Consider the following 20,460-nt stretch of genomic DNA (forward strand, 5'->3'; position numbering starts at 1 on the left):
GGATTAAAGAAATAAATATAAGACCAGAAAACATAAAACTCCTAGAAGAAAACATAGGCAGAACACTCTGACATGAACTGCAACAATATTTTTTGGATCTGTCTCTTAAGGCAAAGGAAACAAAAATAAACAGATGGGACCTAATTAAACTTAAAAGCTTTTGTGCAGCACAGGAAACCACTGACCAAAGCAAAAAACAACTTACGGAATGTGAGAAAATGTTTGCAAATAATATGCCTGATAAGGAGTTAATATCCAAAATATATAAACAGCTCATACAACTCAATATCCAAAAAACAAATAACCTGATTTAAAAATGGGAAGGAGACCTGAATACACATTTTTCCAAAGAAAACATACAGATGGCCAATAGGCACATGAAAAGATGCTAACAACACTAATCATTAGGGAAATGCAAATCAAAACCACAATGAGATATCAACTCATACGTGTCAGAATCGCTATCATCAAAAAGATCACAAGTAACAAATGTTGGTAAGTAAGTAGAGAAAAGAGAACCATTGTACACTGTTTCCCACTATGAAAAACAGTATGGAGGTTCCTCAAAAAAAAAAAAACACTAAAAATCAAGCTATCATATGATCCAGCAATTCCACTCCTGAATATATATCCAAAGAAAACAAAAACATTAATTCAAAAATACACATGCACCCCAATGTTCATAGCAGCATTATTTACAATTACCAAGATGTGGAAGCAACGTAAGTGTCCATCAACAGATGAATGGATAAAGAAGATGTGGTATACATATACAATAGAATATTACTTGGCCATAAAAAAGAATAAAATTTTGCCATTTGCAACTACATAGATGGACCTAGAGGGCATTATGCTTAGTGAAATAAGTCAGACAGACAAAGACAAGTACTCTATGTTATCATTTATATGTGGAATATAAAAAATAAAACGAATGAATATGACAAAGCAGAAACAGATTCCCAGATATAGAGGTCAAACTACTGGTTACCAGTGGGGAAAGGGAAGAGGGGGAAGATGGGGTAGGGAATTAAGAGGTACAAACTACTATGTATAAAATAAATAAGCTCCAAAAATACATTGTACAGCACAGGGAAATATAGCCCTTTTTTAAACAACAACTGTAAATGAAGTACAGTCTATAAAAATATTTAATCACTATGTTGTATGCCTAAAACTAATATAATATTTTAAATCATTGATACTCAATAAAAGAAAAAGATATATGCACCCATATGTTCACTGCAGCATTATTTACAATAACTAAGATATGGAAGCAAACTAAGTGCCTATCAATAGATAAATGCATAAAGAAGATGTGGTACATATATACAATGGAATATTACTCAGCCATAAAAAAAAGAATGAAATTTTACCATTTGTAAAAACACGGATGGACCTAGAGAGTATTATGTTAAGTGAAATAAGTCAGACAGAGAAAGACAAATACCTTATGATTTCACTTTTATGTGGAATCTAAAAATATAACAAATGAACAAACATAGCAAGACAGAAACAGAGTTATAGATACAAAGAACAAACAGGTGGTTGCCAGAGGGAAGGGGTTTGGGGGGAGGAAAGAAATAGGTGAGGGAGATTAAGAGGTACAAAATTCTAGTTGCAAAATAAATGAGTCATGAGTATAATATGTACAGTATGGGGAACATAGTCAATAACTATGTAATACCTTTATATGGTGACATATCATAACTAGACTTATCAAGATGATCATTTTGAAATGTATAGAATATTGATTCACTATGTTGTGTAAGAGGAATTAACACAGTGTTGTAGGTCAATTTAAAAAATGAAAAAAATCTCTATCTGAATTGTACCAATGCTTGTGTACATTTACAAAAATTCATCCACCTGTATACTTATACTTGTTGTATTTTATTGTATGCAGATGATACCTCCAAGAAAACTGATTTAAAAATAGATGAAGAGTAAAAAGGGAGGACTTGTTCTACCAAATGGTGAAACATAATATAAAGGCACAGTATTAAAACAATGTGATATGAGTACAAGTTTGTTCTGACCCATGCATGTATCCAATCCTAATATCATTTCTATCTTATGATCATGAACATTTATGATATTTGCAGTACTGCTGCAAAAACTGAACTGTCTAGAAGTATTACACCCTGGACCTTTTACATTCATTATATTTTCTCTAGGGCTTCTCTATCAAGTGAGTAATCAAAATCACCCAATGTTCAGACTGTAACTTTAACAGTCTTCCCTCCCCATACTGCTGATTCCATTGTGAGGCAATACCTTAAAGAGTACTTGATGGTCTGCTCCCACATTAATCTTCAATAAGACACTTATCAAATGTCCAAAGGTTAAGCACAGGTTTGAAAGATTTTACGTATTTAGTCTGGAACCAAAAGCTCATTGTAGACTTCCCATTTTTCCTGTCAGCAATAATTTTTTGGGAATATTCTTATATTTGTCAAAAAATCTTCAACTTATTAAATCTAGATGGTATATTCTTGTATGTATTTCAACCTTGATTTCATTACTGCCAATATTTTGCACGGTACTCAGTCATATTTGAGATATATAACATTTATGACAAAGAGTTGAACTAAAACAATAAATTTATCAATTTTCCAATTATCAGACTTACTTCCTCAGTACCACAGTCACAGATTTCATTTCCCTCCACTCTGCCGTTCCCACAGATTGCTGCCGGAGCCCTCTGCATTTGTGGCTTATTCTGAAGACATTGGACACCCATATTTGAAATGAAATTTTCAAAGTCACTCAAACTGCAACTGCTAAAAGTCTTCACACCACTGGATTTCCTAAAGATGAATCCGTATAATGTCATGGCAGTATACTTCTGAAAACACAATTCTATATTATATAAGTTAATTTCAAAATGTTAAATTCAAGAGGTAATGATAAATGTTCATAACAAGTGCTCAGAGGCCAAAGTCATTCCGCAGGAGGTCATGTGATTTCATTCACTGGAATACATATCTTCTTAAAACAAAATTAAGTTCAATAGGCAAAACTAAACAACCCAACTAGAAAATGGGCAAAGGATTTGGATAGACATTTCCCCAAAGAAGACACATATAAATAACCAACAGGTACATTAAAAGGTTACCAATATAACTAATCATCAGGGAAATGCAAAAAAAAAAAAAAAGACCTCACACCTGTTAAGATGGCTATGATTCTTTAAAAAATAGATAAACAGTGCTGTCGAGGATGTGGAGAAATTGGAACCCTAGTACATTGTTTATGGAAATGTAAATTGGTCCAGGCTCTTTTGAAAACAGGTGTGAGGTTCCTCAAAAAATTAAAACTAGAACTACCATATGATCCAGCAATCCTACTTCTGGGTATATATCCAAAACTATTGAAATTAGGATATGTAAGTTATATCTGCACTCCCATGTTTATTGCAGCAATATTCACAATAGCAAAGATATGGAGTCAACCTAAATGTCCACTGAAAGATGAATGGATAAAGAAAATGTGGTACATATCTGCAATGGAATATTATTCAGCCTTAAAAAAAAAAGAAGCAAGTCCTGCCATATGCAACAACACAGAAAAACCTCAAGGACATTATGCTAAGTGAAATAAGCTAGTCACAGAAAGTGAAATACTTCATGCTTTCACTTATATGAGATACTTAAAACAGTCAAACCCATAGATGCAGAGTTGCCACGGGGCTAGGAGGAGGGGGAAATGGGGAGTTGTAAAATGGGTATAAAGTTTCAGTTATACAAGATGAATAAATTATAGAGATCTGCTGTTCAACATAGTGCCTGTAGTTAAGTAATAAATTTAAAATTGGTTAAGAGAATTCCTGTTGAGTATTTCAATTACAATAAAAAAATTACGGACAGATTAGAGAATGACCAAGATGTTGGAGTAGGAAGACTCTAGGCTCACCTCCTCCCATGGGCACATCAAATTTACAACTATTTACAGAGCAGTTATTGATGAGAAAGACTAGAAGAGTAGCAGAAAAGATCTTCTACAACTAAAGATATGAAGAAGGAACCACAAGTAGATGGGTGGGAAGGGTGGAGACGTGGTAAAGGCAAGACCCATACCCCTGGGTGGGTGACCCACCAGTGAGCCAGTTCTAGCCTCCCTGAGACCAGCTTCCCCCACCAGCCAGCTCAACACTCGCACAACCTCTCCCACCAGGGGATACCACCAACCCTGGTATCCCCTGGACTCTGGCCCCACCAACCAGTGGGCAGACACCAGCCCCACCAGGACCATCAGAGCCCTGCAGCCTGCCCTGTCAGGACACAGCTGACCCACCAGCAGGCCAGCACCAGCCCCAGGACCCTCTGAGCTACACGAGATTAACACCAGCTCTGGGACACCTTGGACCCCTTCATCAGCCAACCTGGGATCCAGCCCTGCTTACTAGCAGGCTGTCAACAGCTTTGGACACATTGGACCATGCAGTAAGCCATGTCAGGAACTGGTCCCACCCACCAGCAGACTGATACTAGATCCAGGACCCCTGGCCCCATAGCCACCCACCCCAATCCCAGGTCCACCCACCACTGGGCCAGCACTAGCCCCAGGACCCCAAGGGTTTCCACAGTCAGCCACCTTGTGACACAGCTCCACCCAGCAGTGGCCAGCAGCCTCCGAACAAGGCAGGGACTGGCAACCAACTGGACAGGGGACCAGTCCAGCCAAGTCTACCAGACCGCCCACAGTAGTCAGCCCGTCACAATAGAAGGACCCTCACAGTCCTCTTAGGGGGACCACTAGAGCATATAGCTCTGGGACCAGAGAGGAATGTGCTGCTGTGATGCATAGGACATCTACAAAAGGTCACTTCTCCAAGTTTGGGAAACAACGAAATAACAGATACATAGAAATAAAAACAGCAAATTAGGTGTGACCCTTACCACCATCTCGAGAACTTTCTCTCCCCTGGGCACAATGGCAACTCTTAAGGAAAAACTGATCGCACCAGTTGCAGATGAAGAGGCAACGGTCCCAAACAATAAGATCACTGTAGTAGGTGTTGGACAAGTTGGTATGGCATGTGCCATCAGCATTCTGGGAAAGTCTCTGACTGATGAGCTTGCTCTTGTGGATGTTTTGGAAGATAAACTCAAAGGAGAAATGATGGACCTGCAGCATGGGAGCTTATTCCTTCAGACACCAAAAATTGTGGCAGACAAATATTACTCTGTGACCGCCAATTCCAAGATCGTGGTGCTAACCGCAGGAGTTCGCCAGCAAGAGGGGGAAAGTCGTCTGAATCTGGTGCAGAGGAATGTTAATGTCTTCAAGTTCATCATTCCTCAGATCGTCAAGTACAGTCCTGACTGCATCATAATTGTGGTTTCTAACCCAGTGGATATTCTCACATATGTTACCTGGAAACTAAGTGGATTACCCAAGCACCGTTTGATTGGAAGTGGATGTAATCTGGATTCTGCTAGATTTCGCTATCTTACGGCTGAAAAACTTGGCATTCATCCCAGCAGCTGCCACAGATGGATTTTGGGAGGACATGGCGACTCAAGTGTGGCTGTGTGGAGTGGGGTGAATGTGGCAGGTGTTTCTCTCCAGGAACTGAATCCAGAAATGGGAACGGACAATGATAGTGAAAATTGGAAGAAAGTGCACAAGATGGTGGTTGAAAGTGCCTATGAAGTCATCAAGCTAAAAGGATACACCAACTGGGCTACTGGATTAAGTGTGGCTGATCTTATTGAATCTATGTTGAAAAACCTATCCAGGATTCACCCAGTGTCAACAATGGTGAAGGGGATGTATGGCATTGAGAATGAAGTCTTCTTGAGCCTTCCATGTATCCTGAATGCTCGGGGGTTAACCAGTGTTATCAGCCAGAAGCTGAAGGATGATGAGGTTGCACAACTCAAGAAAAGTGCAGACACCCTCTGGGACATCCAGAAGGACCTAAAGGACCTGTGACTTCTGGCTGCTAGACTGTAGAAACTTAAAACTACAGTGTGATTAACCACGAGCCTTTAGTTTTCATCCCTGTATGTGGAGCACAGTCTACTCTTATTTTCCTAAGTATGTGAATCTGGGCTCCCAGAATCAAAGCCCAAGCTTGGTTTAATGCTTGCAAGATGAGTCCTTGAACAAATAAAATTAACTATAGTAGTGTGAAAAAAAAAAACAAAAAACAGCAAATTAGGCAACATGAGGCAACAGAGGAATACGGTCCAAATGAAGGAAAAAGATAAAACCCCGAAAGAAGAACTGAGTGAAGTGGAGACAAGCAATCTACTTGATATAGAGTTCAAGGTAACAATCATAAAGATGCTCAAAAAATTCGGGAGAAGAATGGATGAACAGAGTGAGACATGAACAAAGAGTTAGAAAATTCAAAGCAACAAAGAGAGATGAAGAATACAATACTTGAAATAAGAAATCTACCACAAGGAATCAACAATAGATTAGATGATACAGAGGAACAAATCAGTGAGCTAGAATAGAGTAGTGAAAAATCACTGAAGCTGAACAGGAAAAAGAAACATGTATAAAAAGAAATGAGGACAGCTTAAGAGACCTCTGGGACGGTATCAAGCATACTAACAGTCACATTATAGTAGTCCCGGAAAGAGAAGATAGAGAGAAAATGGGGCAGAGAACATATTGTATTTGAAGACATAATAGCTGAAGACTTCCCTAACTTGGGAAAGGAAACAGACATCCAGGTACAGGAGTTACAGAGAGTCCCAAAGAGGATCAACCCAAAGAGGAACACACCAAGACACACTGTAGTGAAAGTGACAAAAATTAAAGATAAAGACAGAATATTAAAAGCAGCAAGGAAAAAGCAACAAGTTACATACAAGGAAACTCCCATAAGGCTATCATCTGACTTTATAGCAGAAACTCTGCAGGCCAGAAGAGAGTGGCACCGTATATTTAAAGTGATGAAAGGAAGAAAAACTACAACCAAGAATACTCTAGCTGGCAAGGCTTTCATTCAGATTTGATGGCAAGATCAAAAGTTTTACAGACAAGCAAATGCTAATAAGAGTACCACCAAACCAGCTTTACAAGAAATGTTAAAGGGACTTCTCTATGTGAAAAAGAAAAGGCCAAAACTAGAAACATGAAAATTACAAAAGAAAAAATCTTATAGGGAAATGCAAATATACAATAAAGGTAATAAATCAACAGCTTATAAATCTAGTAGGAAGGTTAAAAGACAAAAGTAGTAAAATCATCTACATCTACAATAAGTAGTTAAGGAATACACAAACAAAAAGGTGATGTCGAAAACAGTAAACATTGGGGGTGGGAAGTAAAAATGCAGGGTTGTTAAAACGTGTTTGAACTTAAGAGATCAGCAACTTAAAACAAGCATATATATATATTGCTATACACAAACCTCATGGTAACGACAAACCAAAAATCTATAGTAGATATACACACAAAAAAGAGAAAGGCATCCAAACATAACACCAAATGTAGGCATCAAATCGTAAGAAAATAGAAAAAAGGAAGAGGACCTCAACAAAAAAGAACTACAAAAACAACTCCGAAACAATTAACAAAATGGGAATAAGTACATACATATCAATAATTAATTTAAATGTAAATGGACTAAATGCTCCAATCAAAGGCACAGAGTGGCTGAATGGATACAAAAACAACACCCATACATATGCTTCCTACAAGAGACTCATTTCAGATCTAAACATATGACAAATCCACAGCTAATATCATACTCAAATGTGAAAAGCTGAAAGCATTTCCTCCAAGATCAGGAATAAGACAAGGATTTCCACTCTCACCAATTTTATTCAACATAGTATTGGAAGTCCTAGCCACAGCAATCAGACTAGAAAAAGAAATAAAAGGAATCCAAATTGGAAACAAAGAAAGAAAACTGTCACTTTTTGCAGATGACATGATACTATATATAGAAAATCCTAAAGACACCACCAAAAAGCTACTAGAACTGATCAATGAATTCAGTAAATGTGCAGGATACAAAATTAACATACAGAAATGTGATACATTTCTATACATTAACAGCAAACTATCAGAAAGAGAAATTAAGAAAACAATCCCATTAACAATTGCTGTTAAAATGATCATACTACCCAAGGAAATCTATAGATTCAATGCAATTTCTATCAAAATATTAATGCCATTTTTCACAGAGCTAGAACAAATAATTATAAAATTTGTATGGAAGCACAACAGACTCCAAATAGCCACAGAAATCTTGAAAAAGAACAGAGTTGGAGGTATCACACTCCCTGATTTCAAACTATGGTACAAAGTGCCAGTCATCAAACAAGTATGGTACTGGCACAAAAACAGACACATGGATAAGTGGAACAGAACAGAAAGCCCAGAAATAAACTCACACACTTATGGTCAATTAATCTATGACAAAGAAGGCAAGAATATAAAATGGAGAAAAGACGGCCTGTTCAATAAATTGTGCTGGGAAAACTGGACAGCTACATGCAAAAGAAACAAACTAGACTACTCTCTCACACTGTGTAGAAAAATAAATTCAAAATGGATTAAAGACTTAAATGTAAGACCTTAAACCATAAAGCATCTAGAAGTAAACACGCAGTAAGCTCTTTAGACATTGATCTTAGTAATATTTTTTTGTATCTGTCTCTTCAGGCAAGGGAAACAAAAGCAAAAATAAATAAATGGGACTGCATCAAACTGAAAAGCTTTCGTACAGTGAAGGAAACTATCAACAAAATGAAATGGTGGCCTATTGAATGGGAGAAGATACTTGCAAATGACATAGCTAATAACAGGTTGATATTTAAAATATACATGGAACTCATACAATTCAACATCAATAAAACAACCCAACTGAAAAAGTGTGTAGAGGACCTGAATAGACCTTTCCAAAGAAGACATACATACAGATGGCCAACAGGCATATGAAAATATGCTCAACATCACTAGTCATTATGGAAACTGAATCACAAGAAGATACTACCTCACACCTGTCAGAAGGGTTATTACCAAAAAAGACAACAAATAGCAAGTGTTGGTGAGGATGTGGAGAAAAGGAAACCCTCATGCACTGTTGGTGGGAATGTAAATTGGTACAGTCACTATGAAAAACAGTATGGAGATTCTTCAAAATTTCAAAACAGAACTACCATATGATTTGTCAATCCCACTCCTGTGTATTTATCTGAAGAAACAAAAATGCAAATTAGAAAAGATACATGCATCCCTATGTTCATTAGAGCATTATTTACAATAGTTAAGGTATGGAAGCAACCTAAGTGCCCATCAATAGATTAATGGGAATAGAAGATGTGGTGTATATATATATATATGTATATACATATATATATACACATATATATATACACACACACACATACACAGTGGAAAATACTCAGCCATAAAAAAGAATGAAAGCTTGCCATTTGTGATAACATGGACGGAACTAGGGGGCATTATGCTAAGTGAAAGAAGTCAGGCAGAGAAAGATAAATACTGTATGATTTCACTTATATGTGGAATCTAAAAAACAAAACGAATGAACTAACAGAGCAAAACAGAAACAGTTATAGAATCAGAGAACAAAGAGGGGGTTTCCGGGGTGGGGGCGGTGGGGGAAAGAAATAGGTGAGGGAGATTAAAAGGTGCAAACTTCTAGCTGCAAAATAAATGAATCGCAGGTATAAAATGTACTGCGGGGACTTCCCTGGCGGTCCAGTGGTTAAGACTCTGCACTTCCACTGCAGGGGGCGCCAGTTCAATCCCTGGTCGGGGAACTAAGATCCCACATGCCTCTCAGCGTGGCCAAAATAAATAAATAAAGTAAAATATTTAAAATAAAATAAATAAAAGTAAAATATTTAAAATAAAATGGGGAACACAGTAACTATGTACTATCTTTGTATGGTGACATATAACTAGACTTATCATGGTGATCATTTTGAAATGTATAGAAATATCAAATCACTACGTTGTATAACAGGACTAACAAAACAAACAAAAAACTCATAGAAAAAGAAATCAGATGTGTGGGGGGAAGGGGAACTGCATGAAGGCAGTCAAAGTCACAAACCTCCAGTTGTAAGTAAGTACTAGGGATGTAATGTACAATATTATAAATATAATTAACATTGCTCTATGTTATATATGAAATTTGTTGAGAGTAAATCCTAAGAGTTCTCATCACATGAAAAAAAATTTTTCTACTTCTTTAATTATTTATCTATATGAGATGATGGATGTTCACTAAACTTATTGTGATAATCATTCCATGATAGATGTAAATCAAATCATTATGCTGTACACCCTAAATTTATACAGTGCTATATGTCAGTTATATTTCAGTAAAACTGGAAGAAAAAACGGAATAGATATTTTTATTTTTTATATACATTACAAACTAAATCTACCTAAGAGAAAGTTTTGAGCTTCTGGGTGTGGTTGTATGTAAATTCTTGCATATACAGAAAAAATATGGTTATGTATGTGTATGATACCTCTGCCTAGGTGAAATACAACTGAAGTAATGGCGTGGAGAAAACCAAATGTCCATTTATGTAAATTCCCAGATGTATATCAACAACTCTTCAAACTTCTATTTCCTCTATCTTTCCCTTGACCAAATTAAAACCAAACTCTTTGAAATTTTGAATCTCTTCTATTTCAATGGTTTTTCAATGTTTATTCATAGGTTTGTACTACATATATAATATGATAGATAATCCATTGAATTGTAAGTTGTTTGAAGCAGGAATTTTGTCATCTTTATGGTTGGTATCACTTATTACCTGCACAGTTCTAAGCAAACATAGAACCAACTGTCTGTTGATTCTTCCTAATAACAACAAACTTTTGTTAAACAGACTGTACTGTGCTTAGTCCTGAGCTTTCTCAAAGATTTCACAGAAATTGTATATTAATCAAAATTTAACATAATTATGTCCATATACCACTAATAAAAATAACTTCAGACAATATTTCCATAAGATGAGTCACTCTCCATATGCAGTACAACTTTGTAAGGTAAGGAGGTAACTGACATTTATTGAGCACCTATTATCAGCCAGATATTTTCTTCACTTGATTACTTAATCCTCACAACAAACCGGAGAGGTTGGTATTGTCATCAACATTTTATAGAAACTGAATTAAAGTTTAGAGAAGCTAGAAACCTCCTCAAACTCAGATAGTCTGTACCTTAGCAGGATCAGTATTAACACACAGTTATCTAAGACTTCAAATTCAGGTACTTTTTACTCAAAATTTCATCTCTGAACAGTAAATAATTCAATAAAATATTTACTATTAAATATTAATAGATATTTTACTATAAACCATAAATTTTGATGATCTTAGCACCAAAACTGAAAGGTGAAGAAAACTTTTAAATAAAAAAACTGTATAATATTTTTGATCTGGGAACTATTTATAGTTAACTGTATTTAATCCCTAATTATTCACCTTTTTGCTGCCCATATGGCAGTTCTTAACTAAGAATGTGTGTTCCCAAAGTTTACTTGAATCAATTATCTGAAGTTTTTATTAACATTCATTTGATTGCAATTTTGCACTCTAAATTCTAATGCTATGTTATTTTGCTCCCAAATTATTTTATAAAGGCTTGTTGAAACTATGATATAACTAGCCTAAGTTCTGTATTCAAAGAACAGAGAAATTATGTGACAGAAGGAAATTATGCAAAAAAATGTTGTACTCCCTACCATTTTTCTGAAGTTGGGGTTAGCACTTGACAGCATTTTATAGTATTTCATTTTTCTTTCAGGGTCTGTCTCTTGTCTACACTTCTTTCCCAACATTCCATATTCTCACTGTTCTTGTGTATCCCTACACCACCATTTTAATACCTCCTAGGTCTTTCTACTCCTCAAATAAGAAGAGATACCAGCACACTGATAAGTAACTTACTTGATTAATTGCATCCTCACAACAACTGTGAGATGTATCTATCGTGATCTTCATTTTTCAGATGGGAAAAATAGCAAACAAGTGAAAGATTCCAAAGCCCACATTCCCCTCAATGTATTCCTTACTCCAAGATGGTATCTCCTCTTCCCCAAATTCCCATAGCCTAATAAAATTGGTCTTAGTAAGAATTTAAGAGAAAGCAGTAAGAATAAAATAATTCAATTTCTTTGGATAACTGATAACTCCATACTCCTTCTAAATGTTTTTGCCTTTTTGTAAAAATGATGCAACTGGATAGGTAAGCAAACCTTCACCATGAGTTTTCCCTAAGTTCCTATATTCATAGCTTTTGCCATTTTCTGTGCTCTTTCCTCCCTCCACTTCTGAACTCATTTGTTTGTGCAGACTATGTTAAAAGTTACCCACTTTTAAAAAGTAGATATAAATTGCATCATCAAAATAATATACTAGAAGTATTACTGAACTAAAGAATGAAGTTTGTACGAATACATTTTAATGTTCTTTTGCTACTTGGTTTAAATTAATTCCAGTGTATTAACTGTCCTCTATATGAAGTCAATATGGAGTAGAGAAATTAACAAAAGCTTTGAGTTAGATAAACCTGTTGACTAGTACCAATCTTGTGACTTATGAGATTTTAAGCAAAGTGATCAAACTCTCTAAGTCTCAGTTTTCTCATCTACAAGATACGGATAGTACCCATCCACTTCTTAGGGTTGTTATGAGGATTAAATGTTAATAAACAAGTAAAGTGCCTAATTCAACTCTCTGGCTTATCGTGAGTACCCAATAAATCATTGGTGACATTACTGATATCAGCTGAAGTTGGCCACTTATTATCTGTATATCCAATGTAGAGTCATTTAGGCTCTCTGTACTCCAGGGCTTAAAAAAAAAAAAAAACACATGGAAAAAGACAAATGGAAATAATAATATTTGCCTTATTTACTCACATGCCTTCTTTGAAAATTACATAAAATAATGAATGAGATGTACTCTAGAAATGCAAAAGATATATCTATCTACATTTATAGATAGATCTTATATATTCATTTATATATCTTACATATATATGCATTTAAAATTGTTAGATTTTGTAAAAATTAAGATAATACTTGCTCTACACACATCACAAAAGTTTTTTAAGAAACTGGAGAATATGTATGAAAGCAGTTTAAATGTCATAAAGCACCATACAAATCCAAAGGTTTATTAACACAGATTCTAAAGCCGGAATGCCTGGGTTCAAAACTCAGGACTGCCACAACCAGCTCTCTGACCACAGGTAGTTATCCTTTTATAATTCAGTTTCTTACCTGTAAAGATGAGAATAATAGGACCTGCCCTAAAGAGATGTGAGGATCAAATGACTTAACATATGTAAAGTGTTTGAAATAGTCTCTAGCACATAGCAAGCACAATGTAAATATTTGTTATTTTTATTATCATTAATACCAGACTCTGGGTGACCTACACAAAACATCTTGTCATAGCATACTTGAGAATAGTTGGCCAAATGGACAATAGGCCCAGAATGGTAATTTTCATATTGCTTATATAGCTATATAAATTTTATATTTGATTTAATAAATTTTATTATAATATATTTATTATACATTTAATTTAATAAAATTATACAATATTTTATACATATAAAATATTGTTTTTATATATAATCCATGGAGAACTAAATTGTAATAAAATGTGTGTATATAAAAATATATATGTTTGTGTTTGAGCTATTTTTAGAATGTAAGAGTTAACCTTAGGTAGTGCTTAGAAGTAACTATAAAAAGAGCATGTTTTCAGAAATTAATGGCTTGTTTTCACTTTTGACTGTTGATTGTTCTTCAGTTATGAATAGGTCATACTCAACATAGGCCCTTTTTACAAATAAAAACTGTAGAATACTAATGACATCTGCTGTAGCCCTTGTACGATATACTATGTGGGGAACACTGGCAAATTTAGAAATCACTGTAACTAATCCATCACATACTTGTAGGATTTTACAATTTAAAAAACACTTTCCTATTTTATTTTCTCATTGTATTCTTATATCACTCTGTGAAATAAGAGAACAGGCATAATTATTCCCATTTTAAAGATGACAAAAATAAATCTAAGCAAGGCCTAGTAATTTATCGAAAGTCACACAAATATTATATTCTTTAGATCGTAGTTTTTCCACAACATTAATATACTCTAAAAGCAAAGCAGAAAATTTTGTCTAAAAACAAAGGCCACTTGTTTTGGCCTACGACATATTTTTAAAGATCCTTATTAAGTGATTTCTTAAAATACACAGCCTATGGAGAATTCCTTTGCTAACGTATCTTGCAGACTGGATTTGCTATCTTTGACTGTTCTTAATGCTAACCTCCCACCATACTACTCTTAGGCTTAAAATCTCATATTTATCTTTTGTGGTCCTTGGTCCATTTATAGTTAATTTGTGCTATAAGCAAATACTAAAATTTTTCACTTCAGTTATTTAAAACAAAATAAATACAACAAATAAATAAATCTTATTTTTTAAAAACTTACATGGCTTTTGGACTCATTATGCAGATGGCTCCTGAACATCGACATTTCCTTGGGTCATCATATGATATGCCCAGACTGAGTCCCAGCATCTGGGTGACAATAATTGAAAATGCCTCCAAGGTTATCCCCTTGGGATACTACATTAACAACAAAGAAAATTCAAATAAAAGACAATCCACTGAAGGGTGGTAAAAGTAATATTTTTCTAATTATGAACATTTTATTGTTTTATCAAATACTTAAGAATATGGAAATACAGTTCATTGGACAAGTAAGAAGCTGAAGAGCTTCTTATGAAATTTTATTGAGATATAAGCATATTGAGCCTATGTCTAGCTTTGCCATGATTTAACAATTGAATGCTTTAAAGATAATTCTTAAATAACTGCCATAACTATATAAAAGGGCTATTTTTACATTAGATTTTTGGCTATATGGACCATGATGTTCCATTTACCTAATTTCTTAGAACAGCTCTCATGTTCATTCAGGAGAGTCCACATAATACTCCACCTCCCAGCTCACAAAGTGGCCACATAACCAAATTCCTCAGTTGTAAGTACGTTATCTGCTTCCTGCCAAGATTCTCAATGACACACTAACTAGTATCAGGAGAAACCACAGAAAACAGACCCTCAGGAAAGCATTCTTGTGATTAGGCTGTCACATATTTAACGAGTGCATAAATATCTTCCTTGCCAAGGAGAAATGGGACACTGGTAATTCGTGATACGCAATGACATCATCATTTCTCAAATTGTGCCAAATGTGGCATAAGTTAAGGTGCAGGTAGAGGCCAAGTTGTGAGGAACATCAAGGCACTTCACTGTTATAAAGACAAGCTATAATAAATATTTTGGGGTCAACTGGCTTCTTATGGCAGTGCTAGAGGAAGCACATTATGAAAAACAGAACGGAAAAACTGTAAATGAACAACTGACAATGCAAATAGGCAATCAGAAAGCCTCTGCAGGAGCACTGTAGTGACTATCACCTCCTGCAGTTGTCGGTTTGATACCGCTGAAGACCAAGCTCAGGGCCTAGCTATAAGTACTGTAGGGTTCCAGCTCCAATTTAACTATCAAACCTACCATGTTTGGTGTGAAAGGAGTCAGAATCTGAAACTTGGGGTGGGAACAACTGGAGTGACATGAACAAATATCCCTGGACGTCCCTTGCCCGTAGAGTAAGCCTCCCTCTAAACAATGAAAGAGGGCTTCCCCGGTGGAGCAGTGGTTAAGAATCCACCTACCAATGCAAGGGACATGGGTTCAAGCCCTGGTCCAGGAAGATCCACATGCCGCGGAGCAACTAAGCCCGTGAGCCACAACTACTGAGCCTGCGCTCTAGAGCCCACGAGCCACAACTACTGAAGCCCACGTGCCACAACTGCTGAAGTCCGTGCGCCTAGAGCCCGTGCTCCACAATGAGAAGCCCATGCACCCCAACGAAGAGTAGCCCTCGCTCGCCGCAACTAGAGAAAGCCCGTGCGTAGTAACAAAGACCCAATGCAGCCAAAAATAAATTAATTTTTTTAAAAAAGCAACAATGAAAGAGCCCCTACATTTAAAAATATGACACTTTTAATGACAATACCTGGGACATTTGTCTCATCACCCCTCTTTGTCTCCAGGTCCATAATAAGAATTAAATTCCAACAGGAGTGATATCACCAAGATGGCAACATAGGTCTTTCCCCCTTCACTTCCCCTCACAAGAAGGACAACTAGAAACTATTCATGGACATCACTGAGAAAATTCTAGAACATGGAGGTGAGGCTGAAGCAGCCCCTGCACCAGAGACCAAGACAGACCTCATTAGAAGGTTAGGAGGAGCAGATATACACTGAATGCATTGCCCCTCCCCAAGACTGGTGCAGCACCACACCGAGAGGTCTTCCCAGAGCCTACAGTCCCTCAAGTGGGAAAAGGGCCTAGAGTGGACATCCAGATCCCCTAGTATTGTGGGTCACTTCTGGGAGCCCCTAAAGGATGAGTGAGATTTGACCCCTGGGAATCTGATCATGACAGAGAAGACAGGAGGGGCTTGCAGCAATCATTGCTTGGATCTTGGCATGCCGAGTTCCCATCTATAGCACCTGTAGGTGCCAACTAGCAGCTTTGCTCATCTGCAGAGCCAGGACAGTGGAACAGTATGACAAGGGAAGTCAATGAGGTATAGGAATGCCTGATTTGAGTCCTCAGATGAAAAGCCTTGCCAGCCCTGGAACCTGATCTGCTACCCACTTCCACCCAGTCAGGGGATCTGTTCATAGCCCTGCCTAATGCCTAGTATAGCTCCCAGCTCCCCCTGACCAGAAGCCTGGTCAGAACACCTGGTAGCTGCATAGTGCAGCAACACTTGAGCAGAGTATGGCAGGCAGAGTTGATTGTTCACAGAGCAAAGCCTGTGGCACTGTTTGGCCAGGAAATTTGGAGTGCCAGTTAGATTGAGTTAAGACCACAAACAAAGAGCTAAGCTGGTTTTCCCACTACACCTGGACAAGGACACAAATTCATAGCCCTGCCCACTGCTAAATATAGCCTTCAGAAAGCCCAACCAACAAGTCTAGCCAGAGCACACAGGAAGCTGTGCCACCCATTCAACAACCCTGCTCACAGTGGCACTTGAACAGAGAGCACAGCCCATGGTTTTCCCCATCTTCAGAGCAAAACCCAGTGGCCCCTTGTGTCCAAGGAATTAAGGGCACAGTCTGCTTAATGTGGGTCCACAAACAATGAGCCATGCAGGTCATGTGCTCCCTGTCAGGGCAGGGAAGCGAATTCATCTCCCAGCTATTGCTGAGTAAAGTTCCCTGTTCTGACCTTCTAGGAAGCCTGACCAGTGAATCTAGACAACCACAGAGTATATCCTACTGCCTCTCTTGGGCAGGGAACCACACTATCAGTCCTATCCAACAGTTAATAGCCAGTGGTACCCCCTCCCCTGACCTCAGAGGTTGGGCAGTGGCCTTGCCCAAAAATAGATCCTGCCTGCCCAAGGACATGTCCAGAAACCTAAACTGAGCTGACTAGTGAAGAACTGTCTCTGCCAAAGTGAGCCTGTAAAGTCTGGAAGAGGAGACCAATAACTCAAACGCACAGGTGCCAAAGTAAGGAATGAAGGAGCAAGAAAACTCAGGTGGATGTGACACCATCAAATGAAACTAAAAATGCTGCAAAATAACTAACCCAAAATAAATGGAGATCTATGAAGTGTCAGAGAAATAATTCAGAATAATCTCCTTAAAGAAGTTTAGTGAATTACAAGAACACACAGAAGACCAAATGAAATTAGTAAAACAATGAATGAACAAAATAGGTTCAACAAAGGAACAGAAACCACTAAAAAGAGATATCCTAGAGCTGAAAAACATGACTGAAGCACTCAATAGAGAGCTTCAACAGTAGACTCGACCATGCAGAATAAAGAATCAGTGATCTAGAAGGCAGGAATATTTAAAATTATGCAGTCAGAGGAGCAAAAATAAAAAAAGAATGAAAAAGAAAGAAAGCCTACAGGACTATGGGACAAACACACACACACACGCACACACACACACACACACACACACCAATATCCATATCATGGGAATTCCAGAAGGAAAAGAAAAAGGGACAGAAAGTACATTTAAAGCAATAATGGCTGAAAATTTCCAAAAACTGGGAAAGAAATGGACACCCAAATATATGAGGCACAAAGGACCCCAAATAGGTTGAACCTAAATAGGGCTACACCAGGACACATTATAATTAAAGTGTCAAAAGTAAAGACAAAGAAAGAATTTTGAAAGAAGAGAGGAAAAAAAAACAAGTTACATACAAGGGAACCCCCATAAGACTATCAGCAGGTTTCTCAACAGAAATATTTCAGGTGAGGAGAGAATGGGATTATATATTCAAAATACTGAAAGAAAAAAAACTGTCAACCAAGAATTCTATGCCCAGCAAAACTGTGCTTCAGAAAAGAGATCATGATTCCCAAACAAATAAAAGCTGAGGGAGTTCATCACCACTAGACATGCCTTACAAGAAATGCGAAAGGGAGTTCTTTGAACTGAAGTAAAATAATGCTAATTAACATCATTAAAACATGAGAAAGTAGCATAAAACTCATTGCTAATGGTAAATATATAGTCAAAGTTAGGTTCTGTAATAGTGTAATGGTGGTGCATAATTCACTCTAGTCTAAAAGTGAAAAAACAAATATATTAAAAATAATTATAGTACAATATATGTTATAGGATACACAATATAAAAAATATGTATACTATAACATCAATAACTAAAAAAAGAATAAGAACCTGAGGGAGAAGAGAAGTAAAAGTATAAAGTTTAAAAATGCTACTGAGAGGGAGGAGATCAAGATGGCAGAGTGGAGGGACCTGGAACTCACCGCCTCCCACAAATACATCAAAAATACATCTACATGAGACCAAGTCTCACAGAATACCTACTGAAAGCAGGCAGACGATCTCATACAACCAAAGCTGCAAGAAAGATCCCCACATAGCGGAGTAGGATGAAGGGAAAAGAGAGGAGAAGCGGAATTGGGATGGGATCTGTGCCCATGGGAGGGAGCTGTGAAAGAGGAAAGGTTCCCTCACCCCAGGAACCTCCTTCACCAGTTGCGAGGTCTGGTGGGACAAATAGGGAGCTTTAGAGGTTCAAGGGGAGAGTGTGGCCCAGCAGGGTACAGAGAGACCAGCACAGACCGCCCTTGCCATGTCACTGCACTTTCCACATGCCTGCTGGTGTGCGCAATGGCTGGATTCTGAAACTTGGGCTTCAGTGGACAGTCTGGGGAAAGAACTCAGTTTGGCTGTACAGAGACAGCCTGAAGGGCCTCGAGTGTGGCCCAAGTTGCAACTGGGGGTGTGTGCAGGATGGAGCATGGGTTCACCATAAGAGCCCCATTGTCAACACATGAAAGGAGGGTCATGGGTTTACCATACCAGCCTCTTTGTCAGCATGCTCACAACAGGGCACGGTACCCACTGCCGAGGGTTTTGCAAACTTTTGGGGCACCCACACGTGGAAGTGGGGGGCTGAAATCTAAGCCAACTATCCATGCTCCCACAGTGGGCAACGGTGGTATGGCACTGGTGGGATCTCAGGCCGGCGGGTTTTGGGACTAGGACCGCACATGCATGCCGGACATCTGAGCCAATTATTGGTACTCCCATGGCAGAGATGATTCCAGGTGCCAGAAGCAGCGAACTTTGTGGACACACACACCAAGTGGCAGGCAACATCACAGAGTCACACATCTTGGTGGACAGCACCTGGGGAGGAATGTGCAGCAGCTCCTGTCCCAGAGGGAGTGCTCCAGTCCCATCTACCTCATACTGCAGCTTAGAAATGGATCTGGGGGCTTCTGCTCCAACAACTGGGGAGCCGACCCTGTCCCCAACAGGGCTGTGACAACCACAGAGCAAAGAGGAGTCTCTGCCCAACATCCAGTGCAGGTTCTGGTCACAACACCAAGCACACCCCCTTATCAAGGGGACAAGGGCCAGCACACCATGAGAAAGACATGGCAAGCATCCACACCAAAAACAGCCCTTGAGCCAAAAATATTGGACTCACACAGTCTACACAGGGTCACTCCCACATAAAAACAGCCCTTCAGACCACGGTAGATAATGGTTTCTCCCAAATTCATAGAGTCAGAGAACTATATAAGTAAAATGAAAAGGCAGAGCAACTACTCCCAATGAAAAGAACAAGAGAAATCCCCTGAAAAAATAAGCAATGAAACAGACCTCCCAAATCTACCAGACCCCAAGTTCAAAAAAGCAGGTAATAAAAGTGCTGAAGAAATTAAGAAAGATTATCAATAGAAATGCCCATTACTGAAACAAGGAACTAGAAACTATAAAAAGGAGCCAAATAAAATTAGACAAGTCAATTGCCAAGATAAAAACCGAGCTAGGGGAATTCCCTAGCAGTCCAGTGGTTAGGACTTCATGCTTCCACTGCATGGGG

General features: G+C 37.9%; 2 protein-coding genes across 2 annotated transcripts in view; one reads left to right on the forward strand and one right to left on the reverse strand.

The window, feature by feature from the left end:
* Positions 1-20,460, reverse strand: part of ADAM32 (ADAM metallopeptidase domain 32) — a 176,573-nt gene that overhangs the window by 63,724 nt on the left and 92,389 nt on the right. Inside the window, exons 11-12 of the mRNA XM_036838636.1 lie at positions 14,473-14,609; positions 2,630-2,807 (exon numbers count right to left, since the gene is read on the reverse strand). Of these exons, the coding sequence (XP_036694531.1) occupies positions 2,630-2,807; positions 14,473-14,609 (315 nt within the window). The remainder of the gene's footprint in view (positions 1-2,629; positions 2,808-14,472; positions 14,610-20,460) is intronic.
* On the forward strand, positions 4,892-6,157 carry LOC118888033 (L-lactate dehydrogenase B chain-like). Its single transcript, XM_036839007.1, has one exon. It carries the CDS (start codon positions 4,933-4,935, stop codon positions 5,935-5,937), a length of 1,005 nt encoding a protein of 334 aa, XP_036694902.1. The 5' UTR covers positions 4,892-4,932; the 3' UTR covers positions 5,938-6,157.

This window comes from Balaenoptera musculus, chromosome 21 (genome assembly GCF_009873245.2).
Source record: "Balaenoptera musculus isolate JJ_BM4_2016_0621 chromosome 21, mBalMus1.pri.v3, whole genome shotgun sequence".
Classification (NCBI taxonomy): Eukaryota; Metazoa; Chordata; class Mammalia; order Artiodactyla; family Balaenopteridae; genus Balaenoptera; species Balaenoptera musculus.

Bases quoted from the DNA above. Each gene is read 5' to 3' on its own strand.
- LOC118888033 (XM_036839007.1), top strand. From the start codon at position 4,933: ATGGCAACTCTTAAGGAAAAACTGATCGCACCAGTTGCAGATGAAGAG.